The 24,851-nt window shown below is 42.3% G+C and overlaps 3 protein-coding genes across 4 annotated transcripts; 2 read left to right on the forward strand and 1 right to left on the reverse strand.

The window, feature by feature from the left end:
• Positions 1-1,753: 1,753 nt before the first annotated feature.
• BTF3L4 (basic transcription factor 3 like 4) lies at positions 1,754-12,173 on the reverse strand. 2 transcript variants are annotated; one of them, XM_075759413.1, is made up of 6 exons: positions 11,938-12,173; positions 10,714-10,777; positions 9,688-9,801; positions 7,033-7,234; positions 5,179-5,238; positions 1,754-4,259 (listed from the first exon to the last, which is right to left on the reverse strand). In XM_075759413.1, the coding sequence occupies exons 1-6, from the start codon at positions 12,081-12,083 to the stop codon at positions 4,213-4,215; spliced, it is 633 nt and encodes a 210-aa protein (XP_075615528.1). In that variant the 5' UTR covers positions 12,084-12,173; the 3' UTR covers positions 1,754-4,212. The 2 variants fall into 2 exon arrangements, with proteins under 2 accessions (XP_075615528.1, XP_075615529.1); XM_075759414.1 differs by having other exon boundaries at positions 11,852-11,992.
• A 366-nt stretch (positions 12,174-12,539) lies between these two features.
• Positions 12,540-24,045, forward strand: TXNDC12 (thioredoxin domain containing 12). The gene is made up of 7 exons (XM_075759420.1): positions 12,540-12,747; positions 15,613-15,673; positions 21,110-21,162; positions 21,885-21,958; positions 22,506-22,575; positions 22,666-22,749; positions 23,195-24,045. Exons 1-7 carry the CDS (start codon positions 12,660-12,662, stop codon positions 23,272-23,274), a joined length of 510 nt encoding a protein of 169 aa, XP_075615535.1. The 5' UTR covers positions 12,540-12,659; the 3' UTR covers positions 23,275-24,045.
• KTI12 (KTI12 chromatin associated homolog) lies at positions 17,210-18,699 on the forward strand. The gene has a single exon (XM_075759416.1). It carries the CDS (start codon positions 17,265-17,267, stop codon positions 17,985-17,987), a length of 723 nt encoding a protein of 240 aa, XP_075615531.1. The 5' UTR covers positions 17,210-17,264; the 3' UTR covers positions 17,988-18,699.
• Positions 24,046-24,851: the final 806 nt, after the last annotated feature.

Genomic DNA, 24,851 nt, shown 5'->3' on the forward strand with positions numbered 1-24,851 from the left:
GTAAAGTAGCTTTTTACACCATTTGCACAGATGTAGCTCTTTTCTCTCAAGAAGCATCTAGGTTTTGTGTTCATTAATTTACGTACCACATACTTACAGGAGGTAGAGCAGTACTCCTGAAATAAAGGCAAACCAAGGCACTGGAAGATGTATGAGTTTTTTTCTTGCTGAATACACAGTGCCAGAGTCTGAAGTAAAAGCCCAGTTCCCAATAATCCTGCTCTAGATGTAAACCCAAGCTTCTTAACCAGACATACCAGCAAGACCGATTTTAGAATTAGTCTCTTCGTTTGCTCTGCTTGGCTACCCGAATCTTTCATTGGCACCGCAGCCCCCATGTTTCAGAATAAATCCATGAAGTTCTTCAGTGTCTGCAAACTGGTCTTTGGGGGGGGGGGGGGAATATAAGAAAAATAAAATTACTTGATGGGAAAGCAAACAGTTAAACGTGAATAATCATTCCCTGTACTTCTGCTGTTACTTCCACAAAGTTGCTATGGCTAGCGTGATGTGCTTCTGTCCCACATCACTTCATTTGCTCAAGTACAAAACATGGATCATTTGATTAGTGTAATCTTGATCTCCAGAACAATCTGTCTGTTCACTTTGTTCAACAAACCAGCATCATCTTCGAATAGTAAAAGGACACTAATGTTAGGGGTCAGTGGAAGAATTCCTTCACCTACAGAGCACTTTGCTTAACCCCTCTGCACATCCCTACTGTCTGGAGCAATACAGCCTGATTCCAGGGAAACTGCAGAGAATCCTCCCTGGGACATTCCTCAGTAGAGGCATGAATTCATCTCTTACATACAGCACAGATTTACTGTGCTGTTGTAACTGCTTCAGTTCCTCCCTGTTAACAGCAATACGCTGGTGAATCAATACACTGCTCAGTAACCAAATCCTTTGTAAGGCCTCCAGCGCTCATTGTGTACACACCAAATCCAAAGCATTATTTGTGAAGATCCTGGCAGAAGGGAGTTCACAGCAACTCTTAGTTCCCATGGAAAGTTGACAAATACTAGTGAATTATCAACGTATTTCAGCAGAACTTTAGTAGTTCTAAATTAATCCTTAGCATTCTTATGAATTCTTCCAATATTCCTACATAACAAAAAATTCACCAAACCCCTATTTTTTTCCCCCAAAGTCTGTATTAATGTTAAATGTTCTTTTTATATCACCACCTTCCACCCTACCAACACTTAGCTGCAAACTTATTTTGTAACTGAGTGCTACACAAGAAACCCTTCCCAGCACTCAATACCAAGTCTCCTGCCTGAGAGAAGCCAGCCAGTCCCAAGTTCCTCATCCATAAACTAGGTAACTACACAAATCTAGCAGTCCAAGCAGGAAGACTAACATTTGCTGCCTTGCGCATTTGCCAAGTTCTTGATTCTTTCAGTCTTCACCGATTCAGTTTTGATTCTCATAGAACAGATGTTTCAACCTACAATTTTCTTTACCTTCCTATTTTCAAATCACTGCCAAGATCTTTAATACGTCGATATCTTCACCAGTATCTTTAATATGTCAGTGTTTAAATAGCAAGCAAATAACCTCAAGTGCTTCAGAAGTACAGTGGTTATTGTGCTTCAAATCAAGCAAAGAACATTTTAACATTCACCTTCACATGGGGAGCGTTTATTGTACCAACACTCCCCAAAACTGCTCTTAGCAACTTCGCATTTCCATCAGCATGTACAAATGCTGTTTGAGTTATACCATGAATAAATATGAAGAAGAAAAATAGCTTTTCCCACAACAGCCTTGATGGATTACTTTTAATTAAAATCAGTTTAATGATTGATAAGCTCTAGTATTTCCAGCAGCAAATCATAAGTGGTTGACTGTTTTCAGATACAGTGAAAAAACTGAAGATAATATAACTACATAAGCTAGCATATTTAGTTAGTTTACTGGTTGTCAAACATAGGAAAGAGTGAGGGTTTAACATGTAAATTGTCATGACCAAGAGCAAAAATTAATTAGTATTTTGTAGGAATCAAAGTTCAACTATATAAACTTACGGTATCGTTTCCAATGCTTAATCTCTCACAAAATTACTTTTGACACGCTTCCTCCATCAGAAACCAATGAGCATGAATTTCCAGTATCTGATTAGTATTTAGGGGGAGGGGATGTTCCATACATACTCAGTGCAGTTGCTACTTTGAAATGTTCTTCACTCATGCCTCTTAAGCAAATGGAAGAACACTGCAAATACGTTTCCTAGTATCCTTCATTTGCTCTTTGAGCTCACAGAGGCAGCAAAAAGCAATTCAGTGTGCCTGCGCACACCATTAATGAAGACATCTCTTCCTTTCAAACAGAACAAATGCATCCGCAGCCGATTTAAGATTAACCATACAACAAACCCAAGTTTCATTCAACACTGCAGGGAAAATAGGAGTGAGCATATGGGAGTGTGAAATCCTAAAGCTCTAACAGGATCCTCCCATGTCCTACATGCATCTTCCTCAGTCACTGTCAGCAAGGATGTAGCACTGTTTGAAACAGCTGCTGCATCCACCTGTCCCTCAGCCAGCGCTGGTGGGAGGAGGAGACAACACACCAGAGGGAGCATTTCCTCTTTTGTACTGTTATTTTATTTTGTAGTAAGTTCCATGTAGTATATAAAATATAACAGGAAAAACTGAACAATGCCTATAAAATAAATTGAAGAGTTCAGATGACAAACCACTAGAGCTCTGCTTCCATGGGTTTATGATGATGTCACCAGAACTCATGTACTGTTTACCTTGTACTTTTTCAGTTCTCTAGCATATGAACCTACATAAAAAGCTGATATGTTTCAATTAAGCTATAGTTAAGTGACAGATGTAGAGGAAAAACAATGGCTTTCTTAAGCCACAGCTGCCCTTGACACAGGTTACAATGATGTCTAACTATACCGTAATGCACATTACATCAAGAACCCTGAAAGAGCCTCTGAGAAAATGGGTTCACATTAAGCATTTCAAAGAAAGGTCATAAATACTGCACTGTACCAACAGTACCTCCCAATGTCCTCCTTATGCCTGAGGAGCATTTGTGGTTTTTTTTCAAGAAGCTACTACATAGATGACACCAAACCTAGAGGTAGGTTATAGGCAAAGGTAAGTTACAGGCAAAAAAAAAATATATATATCCCTTTAGAGCTAGTCATTGCACAAACTGCCCAGCAGGAGCAAAGGCAAAATGTCAACAACTCTTTCCTCCCACCTTAAACACTGCTCACACGGTGCATTTAATTTCTAGTGCCATAAGAATGACAGTGGATCATCAGCTGCTAGTAAATGCAGTCACGCCAAGAGAACAGCTTGAAGTTATTCAAGCAAAAATCTGTTACTGTGCAAAACTGGTGCACTGGACTGTTACCAACTAGACCTCCAAATTTAGGAAGTGACCTGATGGTAGGGAACCATGGTGTGTTTTCCTTTTGACACAGAAAATATCAACAGAACATACTGCTAAACCTATGTGGGAGGAGTGAAACATCAGCTTATCTCAAAAGGTTAGATACACAAGAAAAAAAAAAGGAAGAAAAGTTGAAAAAGGTTTAAAAAAAAAAAAGCACACTTTTCTGAGACCAAGTTTTCTTTTTTAAAAAGTTACTGTACCAAACAAGCTGGTAAAACAGCTTGTCTTCAGCATCATCTGGGATCAACATTAAGAGTGGTAACAATTATCATGTGTACATTTCAACAGGGATGAGAAACATCTGCAAGTACAATAGTTAACAGCAAATTAAACCCAAGTTTTAATGGTGTAATGCCTCCAGGTCACAAAATGTGGACAAAATTTCAATCTTAACTACCTTCTGTGCACTATTTGGTGATAATCCAAAAGTAACAATGCTGAAGATTTGTTTTATTTCTACTTCCAAAGGAAAAGGGGAAGAGGTTCAGTAAGTGTTCTCCAATTTGTTCTCCACTATATGTACACCCACACACATACACACGCACATGCACACACCCCTCAAACTGCACTGACATTTCTTTTTGACCAAAAGAGTAGATCCTGGGAGTAAGTGCAAAATGCAAAATCAACTGACAGAAAATGCTGAACAAACAGCATCATAAAAATACAAAATATTTATATTACTGAACTATTAACAGATGATGTTCTCTGTTTCTTTAAAACTTTGGAACCACATAGCTGATTTCTTAAATCTAGTCCATGCCAGCTTCCAGAACTATTAATGATTTAGTTAGCTTCATTCTTTGATGCTTCATCAAAGTTTTCTACGAGATCTGAAAGAGATGAAGATATTTAATACAGTAATGGCTAGTAACATTACCTTCATAAGTTTAATGAAAATGCATATATTATAGGAAAGGCTAAGTAGTTCTTAGTAGACTCATGTACACCATTTATTATGGGCAGATTTCAAAGGGCTTTAGAAAATAAGGGTTTGTTTGAACATAAAGAACTAGAACTGCAGGCACACTCAGAAGAGTGGAAGTTTTAACATGAAGTGACTAAGATCTGATTTTCAGAAGTGCTCTACTAGCTGCAGGTGAGTCATGAGCCATCAGCATTCTTTAAAGAATGCCTGACGTTAGACACCCATTAACTGTTGTACTCCAGGAAACAGAACATTTTGGAGAGAACTGAATTTTATGCACTGTCACAAAGAAATAAACCAGTGCCAGAGCAGGAGGATCGAACCTCTGGCTCCACCAGTTCGTTGTTTTAGCCAAGATACCATACTGATGGATATAGAAGAATGTGGTGATTGATAGACAGTTATTGACAAATTAAGAACTTAAAATATTTATTTCTTTATTGAGAAGCTTTCAGACACTGACATAAAGCTTTGTTTCTCATACTACAGAAATAAAAATCCCCACCCTAGACACTGATTTAAAGACAACCTGATGACTACATCAATTGTCATTTTGCAGCCCTAAAACCTCATTTGGACATTTAGATCACCTGTTCAACCTCTCAAAGTCTTTTAACCTATTTTCACTTAAGAATTAAGCAATTTGCACATGGCAAACCTTTTTTCAAGAGCTAGAATCCAAAGTCATCAATGTTTTAATGCTGCCCAGTGTATGAACCCTCCCTTAGCAAGTGAGAAGTATAATCACACCAAGAGCTAAATCATAAATGCATGAATTGAAATATTTATACATTAAATGGACATATAAGGATGTATGTACCTACCTGGGACATCATCATCTTCTTCATCAATATCTTCAGATTTTGGTGCTTTGCTATCCAACACTGTAAAAAGAAATTTGGTGCCGAGTTCTCATTATACAGAATTAGGGACAACCACACAACAAAGTAAAACCCATAACATACAGGTGAAAAAAGAAAGCATTTTCCCAACCCCCAGTAATGACAAACACACAAGTGACTGTGTATCAACAGTAATCAGCATGACCAAAAGGTCTACTTGTGAACATTCTTATATCAAAGTATTAGTACAGCCATTTTCAAATGCTATGGGGTATTAAGGCAGAGCTAGCAAAAGATCAAATGATACAGAAAAAACCCAGCATGACTAAGTCTAAGTCATGTTTCAATGCAACAATAATGTGGTACCAATCAGGGAACAACATATCATATGATTCAATTACCAAGGGGCCACAACCGTAGGAAAAAACGTTTCCATATCAAGGGTCCTGCACCAAACCTAGTCTTCTGTAAGTCATGGAAGTTGGAACATGCCACAAGTAATCGAGAGAAATGCAAGAACTTAAAATATGAAAGAAAGTACTTCTTCTCATTGAAGAAGTCTCATCTGACTTCCTGCACTGTCCAAAGAAAGCAGAGTAACTATCTATTGGTACTATTGAGGTTGTATCAAAGAAATATATTTATGATGATCCATTTTCTAAATTTTAAAAGATATTTTACATATTAATATTAGTAAAGAAGGAAAAACAAATCCTTTACTTTCAATTAAACTCTGAACATGAAATACAGAAGAAATTAAAATTGATTTAGAAGGAATAACTATTTCTTGAAAATATTAGAACAGGTAATGTATTTTCTATTTCCAAATACAGACAATTGCAACATGTCCGATTAAAGTATTTTTAATGGCTACAACAGTATAAACATGAAAAACAATTTTTAACGCCCAGCTTCACTTGGACTTGATATTAAGGACTGTTTTTTGGCAATATCCAACATGATATATCCAATATCCAACTTGTAATGAAAAGCATACTTGTTCTGCAGTCTAAGAAGGCTTTTACAAACTCCTATCAAAGTCAGACTGATTACTTGCATGCTTTAAAGTACTCTCATGTTCTAATTTTATGACATAAACCATTTTAAGAATAAATTTCCATTTATTCTTAAATTACAAACTTGCGTAGAGAGAATGGTTGAGACCTCTACAAAACATGCTACAGTGCTTCCCCAAAGAGGGTATTCTAAAAGAGATTCTTCCCAGACTCCATTTCTTAAAGTAAAATTACAGTAAGTTATACCACATACATATACGCACACCATGCTCCCATGGTTTTAAAATTAGAAGAAACAGAATCATATTTAAAACTTTGGGTTTTTATTTTTTAATTAAATATTTGATTTTTACTTAGTTTTTAAAAGTCTTGGTTTAATTCCAAAGGGAATTATAGAGTAGAAGATAAATAACACTTTTCTTCCTCTATATCCACAACGGAAATATATTTAGTATGAACAAAACAGAATCGATTCCCAGACAAAAAGAACCTGTTGAGTTTTTCCCCAGTAAAAACCTGAACTTGCTTTCCTAAGTATTTTGGCATACACAGTTGTACACCTGGAATAATGGCACGCCTGACTTACCAGATTTTTATTTGTTTTTAAATGAGGGCCTGCCTATATAGAATCTTAAATCGACAAGAAAAAAAAAAAAAATGTTCTCCCCACCCCTATATTTCCACAACCATGGCAAATAAATAAAAGCACATTGCTTTTGATCACTTTTAAGTCACACATGCTGTTATTAAACTTGGACTAAAACTTTTAATACTTCATGTGTTCTTTACATCAGCGATGAAAGACTCCAAAAAGACCTACCTTGTCTTGGGAATTGTTCAGCTAACTTTCTGAGACTTGTTAAGCTGTCAGCACCAAGCTGGCTCAAGATGCCTGGAAGCATTTCTGTGATCGGTTTAGCCTCTGCATGACCAGTAATTGCAAAAGTGTTAGCTGACAGGGAAGCTTGAACCTTGGGGTTGTTGAAGTGAATAACTGTTCCATCATCTTTTATCATGTTCACCTGTTTAAATATATTAATAACATTTACCAAAATGTTGCACCATCTTGTTGGACAAGCATGATAAGTTATGAATTCAAATCTAGATTTAAAATAATAAAATATAAAAAAAAATTACAAAACTAGTACTCCTCCTAGACAATAATATAACCACAATAAAAGCATCTGGAATTAAACATCACCTAAACTGGAAGTAAAATATGAGTTAATGGTAAAATGTGGGTTCATACATACTGTATGAAAAGGCAGAATTTAAGAGCTATGGCTCCTTCATAAAATACACTTATCTAAATACTAAGTAATGAATATGCAAGGATTATGTTATCATACAGTTCATGTATATTTTTAACAAAGGCAGAAAAACATACACAGGTTATTAGACTGTAAGGTATAAATGAGTTCATTATCAGGAATGTCTAGGGGGAAAAAAACCAAACGAAACCTTCAGCTCTGTGGTAAGGCTTTACAAACAAAAAGCTCTAACAGAAAAGCCTTGCCACATCAGTTTAAGACATCACCACCATCACAGACATTCATGTGTCACCTATCAGGAAAACATTATTGTTTCTGCAGCAGAATTGGCAAAGGCACAAGATGCAGAGTCTGGCCTACTTGCTGAAGCTACCCAAGGCAAGGATGCTTCCCGCACATATACACACAGAACTGGAGGTTTACGTACCAACTGCACGAGAACAGGCTTCTATGCCTTCCCAATACAGTAATGCCATGATGACTCTTAAAACTAAGGACATCATACAGTAATCCTGCTCCTCTACTCTTCCCTGGTCCCCTGAATCACTAAGAATTAAGTTTTATAGCCAGTATAGCAGCCTGCTTTGCTCCTACTGTCAAAGTTTAGACTGGCATATTTGTATGGGGTTTATTTTATGGTTTTCCATTCTGTCTCCTATTAAGTTAAAAGTTAAAAAGGTTTTTCTTCTGGGCATGGCTAAACTATGTTTACATGGAAAATAATTCTGTCTGAAAAAAGGAAGAATGTTCTACCCATCCAACCAAACAGTACTAATAAACTTATGTCACAAAACTCCTAAGTATTGTTTTTAGTAGAAGTTGCAAGTAGAAACAGAAATTTGGGAACTAAAGAACAGACACACAAACATGTAAGTTATCAATCTTCACACAGCAACAGAGTTCAAACTATGTTTTGAACAGGAAAACCCAGTGTGTTGCTTTCCTGCAAAACTAAAGTATGTCCCGCCTCTTTACACATGGGGAAGTGGTAAAGGCTTCAAGCACAGTCATCGCAAGACTCTTAAAACCCACACAGATGAACTACTAGCATTTAACTCAACATTACTAGCCTCCCCAAACTCTTCTACATACACAAAGTTTACCCATGTCAACTTGTGTCCACCTGAATAAACAACACACTGCAATTATGCACCTAGCTTTCAAAGTAGAAGCATACTGCATTACGTTCCTTCTCATCAAGGCATTTAAAATCTTAATGACTAGGTTCGAATAAAGATCTTATGCTCTGTGGGGAAAAACAAAACAAAAAATCCCAAAACAAAGAACTGTGTCTTTCTTTGGGTTCGCGTAGCTCAGTATATACATATCAAGCTTAAGTAGACAGACAAATTGAATTTGAAGTATAGAAAAGATATGAAAACTTAAGGCAAACCAGGCTTCTACACTGAATCTGTACTCGTCTTTGGAAGAGAGGTATGCACTAAGTGACCTCTGGAAACACCTTGCAATTCTGCTTAAATTAATTAACCACAGATTAAATATTATGCTTCTTTAACCAAGTACTACACTAATAGTGAGTACATGACGAAGGAACACCTCCTCCTCCCACGAGTGTCACTCTCCACAGTGTTATGGGAAATGTCAGTGTTTCAGTTCATATATTATACATGTAAAATAAGATATATTCAAGGAATATCTGAATCCTTTACATTCCTACTTACATTAACACCGAAGTTGGCTCTGTAGCCTTTACTGTGTTGTAAGAGATGGCATCTCCTGTGACTACCACAAACAATTCCGGTCATTTTCATGCAGTAAAAGGACCTAACTTTGATAATACAGACTTTCAAGTTCTTAATCCCGTTATTTATACGTTTTTCTTTCTATCCTGCACCACACAACCCTTGCTTCAGATGTGCCTGTACATGTGCATTTACTGCTCTTCTCTTTAAAGTATGTAAACAAGTTCATGAAGTCAAGAATCAAGAGAAGTTTGAATGCAAGACACATACATGACAGACAGCTTACTAGCTTGCACTATCACTATCTGACCAGCAGAACCTTCTCCCTTCCTTCTCTAGGTACATATGCATTAATGTAAATGAGACAACAGTCAAATAATGATCTATCAGTAACCAGACCTGTAAGCTTTTGAAGGGAAAACTGCTGTTAAAAATAAAACACCACCAGAACAACACAGTGAATTTAATTTCAAACAGGAAACACTTATTTTATCACTATACCTCTTCAATGCCAGCAATGTTATTTACTGCCAGTTTTTTGAGGGAACTCTGAAGTTTTTTGTCATCAGCGGTAGCTGTTCTGTGCACCACCTTCTTCTTTCTGCGAGCTGTTCCCTGGAAAAGAATCAAGACACAACAGTCAGCTACTCTCCAAACCTCACAACATTTTAATGTTTTAAAAGTTGTATCGCACTCTCAGCAACCTATCTGTAAGCTATGAGAAAGCTCTGGAGTCGAAAATGCTTTTCAAGTTACTTCTCTTCACCTACAGCCTTAACTGCCAGTCTCAATTTCAAGGTTTTTCTTAAGTGTGGAAGACCAAAGAGACACAAAAGAGCAGCAGTATATTTCCCTTCCCACAAGCTAGATTATACAAATACTATTTACTGTTAAGAAATATATTTAAAGTTTCCCCCAGAACTTTATTTTTTCCAAGGTGAAGCACAAATCCAAAAGGTCACACTTTTGTAATCAAGTAATCAGCATTTCTAAACTGTTCCACAGACAGCAGTTTTGGAATTCCTACTCTGCAAACTTTTGTACAACCCCACCCATGGTTAGGAGATGAACACCCACACTAAACAAACTATAAGAGGTTTCTTGTCATATTAGCTACCTGCTGGCTCAGAGAAAAGAAACAGGTCAGTGCAGAGTCAGATAAGCCCTGGAGCTGGCACAAAGGAAGGAACTCCCCTACAGGGAGAAGAGAAAGGCAGAACTGGAACAACCAACAAGTAAGCTTAGCTTGAGCTTTCACAGGTCGCAAAGAGTCACTGAATTAAAAAGAAAGCTTACGCACTAGAAACTACTCATCCAGCAGTTGTGAACTGACAGCAAATTGCATTTCAGGTAGCAGTACTATGATCCAACTCACACAGAAACTGTATTTTTCAGGCCTCAAATGTATATATTTTTTTTCCTCTGTCCTATGAACTAAAGCCTGTGTTTTGAAAAACAAATGTCAGAAATGTTTCTCCTTCAGTCTGGAAATTACAAGAAACTGTGCATCTCTGGTGGTTTTCTTACCTTTCCTCCTATTCGGACCTGCGCCTGAAGCTTGGCCAGTTTTTCTTGGTTCATAGTGCTGCGTCTAAAGAATGAGATACAAATACTAGTTAACTACCAAAATATTAAGAAAAAGTTTCCCACAGTCCATTTTAAAAGTACTCTTAAAATTGTGGTAGGTTTTTAATCTTACAGAAAATTTCCCAAATCAGTGCATCAAAAAAATACACATGAAAAAAAAAGCTTTAAAGCCACACCACCTAAATAATAGAGCGGTCCAGCAGCAGTCTGTTTAGCTGAAATGTCTGTACCATGATGCAAATCAACAGGACGTTTGATTCTGCATCAGTGTGAGGTAGTAAATGTAAATTTCCAAGTAAGCTAGTTTACTGCTGGAACCACTTCACTGAACTACTGAATCAGAACAGACCCAAATCAGCAGGTACAGTAAGAGAGCTACTAGGAAAACACCTTTATCTTTAACAGAGCCCAAGGAGAGATTCGTTACTACATTCCAAATAATGAAACTCTGATATTTTTAACTAGTAAGCCAGCTCAAAACTCAGGGAGGTTCATGCCTTGACAGATCTCCTATATGAACCTCTGGCAGCTATTCATCCAATTCAATGACTGGGAAGTTACTCAAGTGGCTTCTCCAACGGGTCAGGTGGGTCCTTTAAAGCCTGGAAGACCTGAAAATCTGTAATAGATGGAAAAACACCTCGAGCCAGAAGGAAGGCATTTCGCTGTTCTACCCCAAGAAATCATCAGTGATCCCCTGAATGAAGGGGAAACCCTCTCTGCGTTTGCATTGTGCCAGGGATGCGATGAGAAGGAAACGGGGCTCCCGCGGGCGAGCGGGGACCCAGCGAGGCCCCAGCACCGCGGGGAGGATCACCACACGAACACGGACTGCGCCGGGGAGCGGCAGAGGATTAAGGCCTCATCCCCCGAGAAACAAGGCAACCCCGCCCGGACGGGGCACAGCAGCTCCAGGGAAGAGTCGAGGGCCACCCGAGCCAGCGCAGACCCCACCACACCGCGCCCCGGCGCACAGCCTCGCACCTCCGTCCTCTCCGCGGGGAACGGCCGGCGCCCGCGACCCTGCGACGGCCCAGCGCGGCGGAAGGCGCCGGGAGGGCGCCGAGCTACCGCGCACCTCGCTCGCCCCACACCAGGAGGCAGCAGGGGAAGGGGGAGGCCGTGCCGGCAGAGCGGTGCTGGCGATCACGGGGAAAGTCTCACCTGAGTCCGGCGGATCCTCCGCAGCCCAACACGCGGTGAGAACAAGATGGCGGCCAAGGAAGGAAAGAGAGGCGCACAGAGAAAGGAAGCTTCGCGCCACGTGACAGCACCAACCCACCCGCGGATTGGTGGCGCCGCAGAGTCATATTTGCATAGCAGCAGGGGCGGGGCGTGGGGAGGTGTGCGCACGGCGCGCGATGCCTCCTGGGAGTTGTAGTCTCCGGGGACAAGCAGGGACCCATGCCCCGGGGCAGGGACCGAGAGTAGCGCCACAAAAGGGCTTATTTGGAAGAAGAAAAATAAACCCGGAACCCACCCACCCACCCCTCGCTGGCTGCTCTCGCCGGTGTAACCCTTGACTTTGTTTAGGGCGGTAACCAGGGTTCTGGGGACCCGCTGTGACTGAGATACTCCTACCCAGAGGCCTCGGCTACCTGCACGGAGCCGAGCCAGTCTGACCGAGGGGAAAACGGCTGAACGCCCCCTCTGAGAGCCGGAGAAAGAAATAGCCACGGCTGTTCCCCCCTTTCCCACTCTCCCCCGGCACCTCCGAGCCGAGAGGTGAGGGCGGCGCACCGCCCACATCCGCCTCACATCACTTCCTGCGCTTTAAAGAAAAAAAAAGAAAAGAGGGAAAAAAAAAAATCACCTGAACTGGTCCGGTCCCGTCTCGGAGGTTTAGGGGCTGTATCCAGGGTGTTGCTGCTGCCCGCGCCGACACCATGAAAGCTCAACCCGCGGCAGCCTCCATCTGCCTGTGCCTGGTGCTGGCGGCCTCCGCAGTCTCCGCCGCGGAAGGGCTCGGAAGGGGTCAGGCAAACGTTTTCTTCGGGCTTTCAACTTTTGTCATTGCCGTGAATGGGTGCGCCGGGGCCGGGCCCGTTCTCCCAGCCCGCGGCGGCGAGGGGGGCCCCGGGCGGCGGGGAGGGGCGGTGTGGGGGGAGGCCGGGCCGGCCTGGCACTGCCGCCACAGCTCGCCGGGGCTTAGGGGGAGCGTGCTGCCTTTAGACTTAAAAGCTGAGGGGGTCTTTAAGCGGTCTTTGCCGTTGTGGTTCTTTTCCGATTTTTCCCAATCGAGTTTCCCTTTCGAGGAGCTCCGCTTTTACGTGGTGAAGGCTTGGGCGGGGGGGGGGGGGGCGCGCAGCCCCTCAGTGCCCCGCCTGGTGCTGAGGTGCCCCTGCAGCCCTGCCCAGGCTCTGCCGGTCCCTTCTGCTGGCTCCTGGCAGGCGATGAATGGCTCTTCTCTCCCGCCCTCGGCTTCCCTTCCCCTTTCTGACCGCTCTTCTCCTCTCCGGCTCCGCCGAGGCCTCTCTGTGTAATTGCCATGTCTAATAGCCTGGTTCAGTCAGGGTGTGCCAGGGCCCTGAGCTTCCCCCCAGGTGGTGGCTTTAGCCTGTCTTAGCGATAAATCTCCTCTTCAGGGCCGGTAGTAACACAATGTGATCAATGACAGTAAAGCTTTGTGGTGTGGATCCCAGTCATTCCCCTTTTGTTTTATAGTTAATTCCTCAGATGACTTTCATTCAAAAGAAAACACTCTGTAATGTGTGTGTAATGCTTCTAAAACCATATTAAAGCTTGCCACAAAGTGGATTTTAGTTTAAAAAAAGAAAAGCTTTCAAAAAGCGTTTCCTAGCTAGAACAATAGAAGGTTTTCCCTGTTTTAACATGTTGACCTTTGAATGAAATAGCTGACGTATCAATATTCTGAGTAAACATGATGTGTCCTAACCCAACTGTTTTTTGCTCTGCTACGTTCAGCTGGTACGAACGTAGCCTTGTGCCTGAAGCTGCCTCTGTATCCCCACCTTACTGCTAGCACAACTAAATATTTGATGTGTTGCGTCACATATGTTCACAGTTGTTCATATCGGGAGAGCAGATAAGGTAATAAAAGTACTGTGCCAACAGTTCAAACCTCCCGGATGCTGAACTAGGATCCCACGAGGTTTTGCTGACCCTGTTCTTGGCTTTCTCCAACTTGTTTGCCATAGTTGTCTGCTGGAGACAACGTCCACTTTCCCCTGTGTCAGCACTGGGCAGCCTGTGGCTCCTGACCCCTGTGTAGCTCCTGAAGTCTGCCCCCCCTCAGCACCATGGGCACTAGGGGTTGCTGACTAATCCAAACCCTCAGTATTGGGAAGGGGCAAGCTGAGGCTGATGTTTGGTTGTCCAGTGCAGCCCTGTGTTACTGGAGCCATGAGACCTCTGAGGAGGTCTTCCAGGGGAGTTCCCCTGTGAACAGTTCCTGGATCTCCTTCATCTCAGCTCCGTGTGGCTTTTGGCCCTATGAGGTAGCACTGTGTTGGCTACAGGGTCAAAAAACTTGGCAGTCATAGAATCACAGAATGGTTTGGGTTGGAAGGGACCTGAAAGGCCATCTAGTTCCAACCTCCCTGCCATGGGCAGGGACACCCTCCACTGGACCAGGTTGCCCAAAGCCCCATCCAACCTGGCCTTGAACGCTTCCAGGGACAGGGCATCCATAACCTCTTTGGGCAACCTGTTCCAGTGCCTCACCACCCTCACAGTAAAGAATTTCTTCCTAATATCTAATTTAAATCTACCCACTTTTAGTTTAAACCCATCACCCTTGTCCTGTCACTACACTCCCTGATGAACAGTCCCTCTCCAGCTTTCCTGTAGGCCCCTTCAGGTACTGGAAGGCTGCTGTAAAGTCTCCCTGGAGCCTTTTTTTCTCCAGGCTGAACAACCCCAACTCTCTCAGCCTCTCCTCATAGGAGAGGTGCTCCAGCCCTCTGATCAGCTTCGTGGCCCTCCTCTGGACTCGCTCCAACAGCTCCATGTCTCTCCTGTACTGGGGACCCCAGAGCTGGACGCAGTACTCCAGGTGGGGTCTCATGAGATCAGAGTAGAGGGGCAGAATCACCTCTCTCAACCTGCTGGTCATACCTCTTTTGGTGTAGCCCAGGATATGGTTGGCTTTCTGGGCTGCAAGTGCGCATTGCAGGGTCATGTTGAGCTTCTCATCAATCCCCCAAGTCCTTCTCCTCAGGGCTGCTCTCAAAGCAGTCCCTGCTTTGCAGTTGTTAAACGTACACTCGCTCACTCTTAACGTCAGCTGACATAACAAGACTTATCTGGGTATGGGATAAAATGGTTCCTGTGTTGTTCAGTGACTGTAACATTCAGAAATCTGTGTAATGGCATTCTTTCTTACTCTTTGATGACATTATAATCAGCAGTAATACTTAGCATAATAGTTTTAGGGCAATTAATGATCATATGTTGGCCTTGGAATTTTTAAGTTTTGTTTTAGTTCACATTCAGTGGGATTTAGGAAGCCAAAAGCTGACCTGTTTAAGTTGTCACTAATCAGTTAAATGTTCACGGATTGAAAAAGAATGGGGAATAATCACAAGGCTTTTCAATTGTAATTGCTGTTTGGGGGATTTTGGTGTCATTTGCATATATATAAAAATATTCATGAGTCTGGTATGTTTTTGTTAATTAATTTCAATGGCATTCCTCATAAGATGATGTAGGTTGTAAATATTTGCAGAAGTCTTTCCAGGACTGGGATTATAGTTTGCTTTAAAAAAAAAAAAAAATATATATAAAATTAGTTGAAAATATTCTTAAGGGTTGGACAGTTTTCATCTGTTAGTTGACGTGTTAAATTATGCAGTATTTATAAACCCTTCTCTCTGGCAGGTTTTGGAGATCATATTCATTGGAGAACACTAGAAGATGGGAAGAAAGAGGCAGCAGCCAGGTATGTTACCTAGCTTTAAAGACTGAAAAGTGTCTTTAAAAACATTCAGAAAGATTCTGTATCAATCCTAAATTTAACTACATAAAATAGTAATTATTAACAAACATGAAACTGGTTTAGGAGACTGTTCAGATCCCTGTAGCTTATTAGAGAGAAAATACGGTGTTTTGTTAACTTTGCTGAGGCACCATGTAGGTTTAATCACTTCAGTCTAATTAAATGATTGAAGTTCTAGCATGTCTTTGAAATGAGAAGAAAATATCTAGTATTTGTCATAATAAAGATGCAGATCTCAAACCCACAAACACATGTTTAAGTAGTCCTCAGTCCCCTTGAACCGTGCTAATAGCTTCCATAAAATTCAGTGTGCCGGTATAGATGAGGTCTCAGTGTGAGATGAGGGTTATTTTGTCACCATATGTGGAAAAAGTCTGAAAATTTCAAACTGTAGTGAACTGATAAGTTGTTTAAGTAGAACCTTTTCTGGGTTAAGCTTTAAGTCTAAAAAGAACACTGTCTCTATGAAAAGGTAAAAAAAAGACATTTTTACACTTTTTTTGGTCATAATTTCTTCCATTTCTACCTCTGTGAGAAGGAAAATTGTATGCTTATAAATTCTGCTTGTATTTTTAAATTAATAACCTAGATCTGACAATGCTGACATGAGTGGAAATTCATTATGCCTTCCAGGTGTTTAACTGAATTTTCAAACTGATCCATCTGGTGAGTTCTACACTCTAGTGTAGACACCAAATTAATCCAGATGGTGCAGTTCAGAAGTCTTACAAGTGCTTATAACTGGATATTCTAGCATTTGTTTGATATACCTGTGGGAAAAAAAAAAAAAAAGACGATGTAATGCACCTCTCTCCTTTCATTGCTGGAAACCCAGACCTGCTACTGATTTGAGTTCGGCAGCATTTGAGCGTTAGCGAATTGACAGTTTGGCAGAAACAAAACCAAAGCCAAACCACAAAAAAAAAAAAAAAAAAGAGAGAGAGAGATAAGAAAACCTAAAAAAGCAGAATAGCAGAATTTTGTTCTAAGTCTGGCCTGAGGTCAGGAGATGAAAAGTTAGGTGAAATTATCCGTTATGCAGCGAGAGGCACCAGAGCCAGTGGTCTAGGAAGTTTCAAGACTTTAAATTCTGTAAATAGTACAATCTGGATGCATTGGAGATGCTGGAGGCGTCTTGATTCTGAGTTGCCTGTAGTTCTGTAGGCGACGGTGGGGATCCAGTGTTCATAGAATTACTGGGTGTCTGGTTCTTGGGGCAACGATCGCGCTTTTAAGCAGGACGTGCCGTATGCCAGACGCGCCCAGCAGCGAGGAGACTCCCCAGCCCCCCTGGGTGCCAGCCGCGCTCGGAGCCGGGGGCGGCTGTGCTGAACCCTACGAGGTTCCCTCGCAGCGGGGGCCGCGGGGCTGCGAGGCGCTCCGGGCGGGTTTCCACGCGAGCCCGCGGCTGACCGGCGGCGCAGCGGGGCCTCACGCCGCGGCTTGAGGGAGGGGAGGGTGTGAGTGACCCGAGCGGAAGCAGTCGCCGTCGCCGTCCGGGTCAGTATGGCGGCGGCGGCGGGGCGGGGGTAGGATGCCGCTGGTGGTGCTGTGCGGGCGGCCGGGCAGCGGCAAGAGCCGGCGGGCCGCGGAGCTGCGGGCGGCGCTGCACGGGCCGGAGCGGCAGGTGCACGTCGTGGCCGAGGCGGAGGGCGGTCGGGCGGCGCTGCGGGCCGAAGTGGAGCGGCGGCTGAGCCGGCGGGACGTGGTGATCGTGGACGCGGGCAACGAGGTGCGGAGCATCCGCTACGAGCTGTACTGCGCGGCGCGGCAGGCGGGCACGGCGCGCTGCCTCCTGCACTGCGCCGGCGGCCCGGGCCGCCCCGACGAGCCGCCCTTCGAGGCCCCCGACCCGAGCAACCGCTGGGACCGGCCGCTCTTCACGGTGCACGGGGAGGAGCCGCTGCCGCTGGCCGCCATCCGCGCCGCCCTCTTCGAGAGCGCCCCGCCGCCGCCGCACCGCGCCACCCGCACCCAGCCCCTGCAGTCCAGCAGCTTCCTCCACCACCTCGACCGCGTCACCCAGGAGGTGCTGGCAGCCGTCATGGCCGCCCAGAGGAGCGGGGCGCAGCCCGGGGAAGTGGTCCGTGTCCCCGGCGTCGCCGAAGGGCTGGTGCTGAACCGGCCCGTGAGCATGGCCGAGCTGAGCCGTCTGCGGAGGCAGTTCATCAGCTACACCAAGATGCAGCCCAGTGATGAAAACCTGCCGCAGTTGGCCAGCATGTTCCTGCAGTACCTGAGCCGCAGCATCCAGTGAACCCTGTCACCTGTGCCACGCGCGGCAGTGGCCGTGGTCCGGTCCCAGAGTACTTGCAACAGTAAGAACATGCCTTCCAGCTGCAGACCCTGTGGAGCTTGAGTCCCACCTGTCGCATATTAGACCATGTGGCGACAGCAGCCCTGGGAAGATGGATGCCATGTCCCTGCAGCAGCTGAGCAAGCTGTATTGTAAGAGGATCTCTAGGGATGCTGTTCCCCCACCCCTGCATTCTACCCACTTGCATCTTTTGAAAAGAAGAGCTACTGTTGCATCCCAAAGCAAGTGAAGTCTCCCATGGAGGCATAAACCCCAGTAATCAAATAGTGTATGAACATGAAAGCCCAAAAGGTGGTGACTGTAGGGAAAACTTTTCCCCTCCGTGTTGGCATGTCTGCATCTTGAATAAGAATATGTCTCCAGATAATGTCAAACTGCAGAAGAGACTTCAGGTCCAGAACTGGAACAGGCTGTATTTTTAGTATGTGACTGTTTCAAAAAATCCTACTGAACCCAAGAGATGATAGATTTGCAAACTCTGCAGTACAGAAGGCTGCTGGCTTCACAAACTCAAATCTCTCTGTTTCAGGTGTAACAATAAAACGTGTGCCTTAAATGGAGTAAAGTCTTAATTTATCTGCAGGACTATTTTATTGAAATAACTTCCTATGTATTTTCTCCGCAAGGTCATCATTAAAAGCCTTTAAAACCACTAATTGTTCAAGAACGAGTGCTCTCATAGGAAAAATGAGCTAAAATGACAGTGTCATCTGGGTAAAACTCTCCTGTAAGTCTGTACCAGCTGTGACTGGTAACTTAGTTTTGCGCTTAGTTTCAAATAATTCCAGTCTTTGCTATACCACATATATAGCTTATATAAACTCTTCACTTTCTGGTGGATATTTCATCCCTCATTTTAATAAATTGTGGCTTTTGGTTTTAATTGTATGTGTATTGCTACCTGGGAGGGAATTGTGAAGTGGGGCAGGAAGGGGACATACCGGCTGCTAGGTGGACTTACGCATTGCAGAACAGAAATGACTACAAAAATGTTTTGATGTAAAGAAGTTTATTTTACCAGTCAAAGTAAAGAGAATAAAGCTGAGAAAACACATTCAGTATCTCAAACTTCTGTGAATTCTCACTGGCTAAGAGTTGGTATTTCAAGACTGTGAGCACTTCCATTTAAAATCTGCTTTGAAAATTTCTCTTACCGTAAAAAAAAAAAAGTTGTTGCAACACTGATTACCAGATGATTAAACTCTTCTGAAATGAAGCACTGATTGTTGATAATAAGAACTGTGTATTTTACAGACTTAAATCAGCCTCTCCTCAAGAAAGAGGCAAAATTATATTGGACTGTGGAAACAATGAAAAAAAAAGTGTTTTTTCATCATCAGGGAGAGGATGCTGATGCAATACAAGCTTTACTAGGGAAATGTGTATTCTTGCTTCTTACTGCAAACAGAGTCCTATGTAAAGATGATAACATATTGGTTAGTTATAAATGGCAGACCACTGTTTGAACTAGTCTAAATGTTAATGGCTTCCTCTCCACCCTTTCTGAGTTCTGAAGGCCATAACTGAATGCTTCTAAGTATTCAGGTATAATCTTCAGATACTGCTTTCATATCTATCTACAGCAACAGAAAAACTCATACATCAGTTTAGCTAGTAATTAATTTAGTTGCCGCTATGTGCAAAGGTGTTTGTAATTTCTGTGTGTGAAAATTTTATTTTTCACCCCTAATATGGTAACAGAGTTTAGCAGAAAGCTTACAGTTTGCTTTGCTTGGTATATCCTGCAAGAAGTATCCCTATAGTATGTTCTCTGTAGAGTCCTTCCTTTCCTTCACCTAGTTTTAGGCTATTCTTACTGTTCTGGAAGCTGTATCATTATTACCAGCTTCCCTCGGGTATTATTCCATAGCTTAAGGGGTTTATTGGTAAGAGAAAAGGGATGAGATTCCCAATTCCTTGTTCTTAGTTTATTGCCATAGTCAGTTTATTTGCCAGTTCAACTGTTGGATGGTAGAAACAACGGAAGTGTTAGTAAGGACGTCTGTGTGCATAAAGTGTGGAGGTAAGTGTTGTACTACCTGGATGTGCTCAACAGCAACAAAAGTCACCTGTAGGTATATCACTTTTCTTGTTAGAAAGTAAAATTAATGCAAAATAGTCAGGACCAGTGAAGTGGTGGATTAATTGGATTGCCAGCACTAACAACAGAAAATATGTGAAATTCGTAGTGTCTTTAAGGCCTCTTTGTCTAATCGCATAATGCAGCCTGAATGTGTTATAAAGGAGCTTAGAAAAGTTGAAGTTGGTAAGCTTGACTTTGTCAGAAGGTGAAATGCTAAAGGGATTTTTGAAGAACAAGGTTAAATAAAACATATCTCGGGGCGATGGGAACTTAACCTCTGGGTACCATAGGTAGTAAAGGTCCAGTGAATTATTTGGGGGGAGAGAGAATAATAAAGAATAACTCGTCCCTTTGTGTTGCATTTTATTTAGGCTGCAGTTCCACGCAGGCGCCGCCTCCTTTTCAGTCCTGGTACTTGTCACGTTTGTCATAGATTTGTTTCAGCCTACCAACATGTAGGAAACTAGCCTGGCAGCCAGGGGGTTTGCTGGGTTACTCTGTGTGATTATTGCTCAGTGGAGGGTCTTAGTCACAGGAGGTGACTGAAGCATACAGACCATAGTGAGGAGAGGGATGGATGTATGCCTGTCATCCACCACATTGCCTTAAGCAGCCACAAAAATCTATCCTGAGATCTCTCAAGCAGCTGGTGTCACTAACCATTTCCAGTAAAAAACCACATGACCATTTGTGTATCTGAGGAAGTCTAAACTAATAAGAGCAAATCTTCCAAAGAGAAAGTCCCCTTCTCTACGTGAGCAGTTATTGGCTGGCAGTTATCATAAATTATTATACATGTTTTAAGATTGGGAAAACTTTTTGCAAGACAACCTTAGAACACAGCAGAGTCTCTACATCTCTCATTTTCTGTTGCATTTAGCCTCTGTAGATGTCTTGACTGTTAAAACATATATGTAATAGAATCTGTTTTACAGTCTCAACTGTAAGCTTTGACATGTTTCTTTCTTTCTTCTATTAGTGGTTTACCTCTTATGGTTATCATCCACAAGTCTTGGTGTGGAGCTTGCAAAGGTAAGTGTGTTTAATACTAGAGCTCGCTGAAATTTGTAATGAACTTTTGTGTACAAATGATGTAACCATGAGAAACATGAACTTTGCATTCAAAATGTAGCTAACAGTATTTGTATTTCATTTAGAGCGGTATAGTATTGCACCACTTTACCGGTTAGCTCTGCCAAAAGCCAGCCATGCCTAAATGTCAGCAAACTAACAGCTGTAATGCTGCACTTGTCTGGTGCCTGCAATTTCTCCTGCACTTGGCTATAAAAATTGGAATAGAATTAATGATCTTCATGAAATAAATGTAAATTGCCTTACTTTCAGCTGGTGGCTCTTCAAAGGTGATGCTTTGTCTCTTTCAGTATCATAAATAAACAAGCTGGGCATAATGGCTAAGCTTAAAGGATGAGCTAGTTGAGCGAGAATAGTGGTTTACAGCAAGCTTTTTGCTTCCATTCCATTGGTTCAAATATGACCACGTATATCTGTTGGCCAGGCTTCCTCACATGGCTGCCCCGCAAGGATTGCTTCAGTTACCTACTGTTCTGAGCCTGGCTTGAACGGTTTGATATATATATATTACATTTACTCACTGCTTATTGAAAAGTACTGGCTCTCCAGAGGGAGGAATGAAGTTGAGATTTCAATGCTGACCTGAAAACCTGAAATCTTGTCTTTACACACCTCTTCTTTTTTTTTTTTTCTTTTTCTTCCCCCCCCCCCCCCCCAATTAGCTTTAAAGCCAAAGTTTGCTGAATCCAAGGAGATCTCTGAACTTGCCCATAATTTTGTTATGGTCAACCTTGAGGTAGGCTGCCCTCTGATTTGTATCCATGTTATTGACTAATAATTAAGCATTTGGAATCCTACTTAACTGGTTGCATCCTGTTTTGTGTAAATCCTGCACTCCTGAATAGGTATTCAGGATTGATTGACATAGCTGATTGTTTTAAAAAGAATTTTCTTCAGCGTGGTTATTTTAATCGTATTTATAAACCTGGCTCTCTGCCATTGTCTCTAACAATTTGTACCTTGTGTCATTCCATTGCTGCAATGAGGGAATTTGTATTCGTTCTCTCATGACATATTAAACATTCCTACACTAAAGTGGAATGTTTAATGCAAATTGACAAAACAGAAAAAAATACAGTTATTTTCACAAATGATACTTTTTAAGGTAAAAATAACTTTCCTTTGAGAGTGGAAGATACTGCAGTTACCTAGTGTCTGTTCAAGATGTAAATTGCTCAGGGCAAATGGAATCTGAAGGCAATAGCTTGTTTCTTTAAAATGAGTGCTGTGTTTTGTTAGATACCTTGCTAATATGTTCCTTCTCTTGTGTCTTGCTTTGGTAGGATGATGAAGAGCCAAAGGATGAAGCCTTTAGTCCTGATGGAGGTTACATTCCCAGAATCCTTTTCATGGGTAAGGCATCCACAGCTGTTGTATCTGCTTACAGGATTTTGTTCTTACTGTTACCACCTAAATTCCCTGTTCTTATGTCTTGTTTCATAGACCCCAGTGGAAAAGTCCACCCAGAAATCATAAATGAGAAAGGAAACCCCAGCTACAAGTATTTCTATACCAATGCTGATCAAGGTATGTGCAAAGTAGTTGGAAGTGCATTTTTAGTGAGATGAAACTCTGGGTGTGTCCTGAGCTCCTGGACACACCTTCACTTTTAAATGGAGAAAATGATGATACTTTACAGCATAACTGGGAGCTGTGAGATACATTGTGAGCGGTTCTCTTGTGCCTGGAGGAACCATATTCAGAATCATGATTTACCTTAATACCTACTCTAGTGTCTATAGGACCTAAACTTTGTCTCCAGTCATGGCATGGAAAACCATGCAATTTGCATGATCCAGCTATAAATAGTTGGGAAAAGGGTGCAGGACTGTTTGTTTGGGTTTTTTTCCCGCAGGTTAATTTGTAGATCTGTAATTCTGTAACTGTAGTTTTAAAACACTTTCTTTACTAGTCGACCTTGATGTTTTCATCTTGAGATTAATAGTTGATTTCTCTCTGTCTAATCTTTCAGTTGTCCAAGGGATGAAGGAGGCCCAGGAGAAGCTAACAGGTGATGCTTTCAAACAAAAACACCTGGGAGATGAACTATAATGAATACACTGAATGATACTTTTCCATCACTTCAAAAGTCAAAAAAGAAATGATTATACAGACCAAGAATGTAGATGCACTGGAGGGACATAATTCTCCTGTCAACAATGTTAGGTTAAACCCTGTTTGGAGTTCACACACATGCATCAGTTACAGTGTTATCTCCTCCTCTGCCTGGCAGTTTGTACTGTAATGGTTATTTGCAACTAGGTAATGTGCAAACACATCGGTTTGTGTGTTTGAGCAACCACTAATATTTGGTGTTAAAAGGGAGGTGTCTAGGGCAAAACATAATTTGAGGACAAACTGTGTGATTGGAAAAACAAGAAGTAGCCAACATTTTGACAATCAGGGTTGGATCCCTCATTTCTCACTGGTATTATGTGATCCCATTGTTTTTACTGGGGATTCCTACGAAGGGGGCATGTTCCTGGGCCAGGTGTTTTCTAGACATCCCAAACCATGAATTCTGCCACTAAGCCAAGTAGAATAAATTTCATGAATGTCCAAGTAGCATGTGAAATTAGTAGCTCTGCAAACATATTTTTGTGTAAAACTGTGTGTGATTCATCTTTATTTGCCTTTGGGCAGAAATTTAACTTCTTCCTTGTGCACTCACCTTTTGATTGTTTTATCAAGTGAGGGTGGGTTATGTTGAAGCTTTATGGGGTTTCCCCTTTTATTCTTTGAATGTTTTTTGGCGAATGCCTTGCCATCACATTGTACTGTATTTTTGTACCAGGGTGAAAAATTAAACCTTTTTAAACATAAGCATGCTGACAGTGTTTTGTGGTAAAGGGTGTAGCTTTCCATCTTAAGGATGGGGGAATATATTGTTGGTTATTGTTGCAGTGGTTATTGCTGTTGAATGTCACAGCTGAAGGTTTCTCCTTTTTATAATTAAGAGACAACAGTTGGTTTCCGATGTAATTACAATTCAGCCATTCTTATACTACCTATACTGTTGAGGGCAGGATAATCCTAGTGTTTATCTACTGGAACTGAAAAGAAAAATAGAGGGGGGAAAAAAACCACCTTTTCTTGACCTGCTGGTAACGCTTTTCCCCATGCAGCCCTGGATGCTGTTGGCTGCCTTTGCCACAAGGGCGCATTGCTGGCTCATGATCCCTTTGTTCACCTGGAATCCCACATCCTCCTCTGCAAAGCTGCTTTCCAGACTGTCAGCCCCCAGCCTGTACTGGTGCACAGGTTATTCCTCCCCAGGTGAAGGACTTTTACATTTGCCTTCCTTGAACTTCCTGACAACCCTCTCTGCTCTTTTCTCCAGCCTGTTGAGGTCCTTCTGAATGGCAGCACAGCCATCTGTTTATCAACTACTCCCCCCAGTTTTGTACCATCTCCTAGTTTACTGAGAGTGGACTCTGTCTGTTCATCCAGGTTGTTAATGAAGATGTTAAATTAGGAACCCCAGGGGTATTCCACTAGTGACGAGCTCCTTTCAGCCCAGCAGTTCTGCCAGTTTTCTATCCACCTGTGAGGACCTGCCCATTTATTTAGGTTGTACTTCTTCAGTTTGTCTATGAGGATGCTATGGGAGACAGTGTCGAAAGCCTTAG

The sequence above is a fragment of the Balearica regulorum genome, chromosome 8, assembly GCF_011004875.1.
Source record: "Balearica regulorum gibbericeps isolate bBalReg1 chromosome 8, bBalReg1.pri, whole genome shotgun sequence".
Classification (NCBI taxonomy): domain Eukaryota; kingdom Metazoa; phylum Chordata; class Aves; order Gruiformes; family Gruidae; genus Balearica; species Balearica regulorum.

Bases quoted from the DNA above. Each gene is read 5' to 3' on its own strand.
- BTF3L4 (XM_075759413.1), bottom strand. From the start codon at position 12,083: ATGACTCTGCGGCGCCACCAATCCGCGGGTGGGTTGGTGCTGTCACGT. The intron at 9,802-10,713 runs GTAAGAAAACCA...ATTCTTTTCCAG, and splicing joins AGGTCCGAATAGGAGGAAAG to GGAACAGCTCGCAGAAAGAA. The intron at 5,239-7,032 runs GTAGGTCTTTTT...TTCTTTTTACAG, and splicing joins TGAACAATTCCCAAGACAAG to TGTTGGATAGCAAAGCACCA.
- TXNDC12 (XM_075759420.1), top strand. From the start codon at position 12,660: ATGAAAGCTCAACCCGCGGCAGCCTCCATCTGCCTGTGCCTGGTGCTG. The intron at 21,959-22,505 runs GTAGGCTGCCCT...TTGCTTTGGTAG, and splicing joins TTGTTATGGTCAACCTTGAG to GATGATGAAGAGCCAAAGGA. The intron at 22,576-22,665 runs GTAAGGCATCCA...CTTGTTTCATAG, and splicing joins TCCCAGAATCCTTTTCATGG to ACCCCAGTGGAAAAGTCCAC.
- KTI12 (XM_075759416.1), top strand. From the start codon at position 17,265: ATGCCGCTGGTGGTGCTGTGCGGGCGGCCGGGCAGCGGCAAGAGCCGG.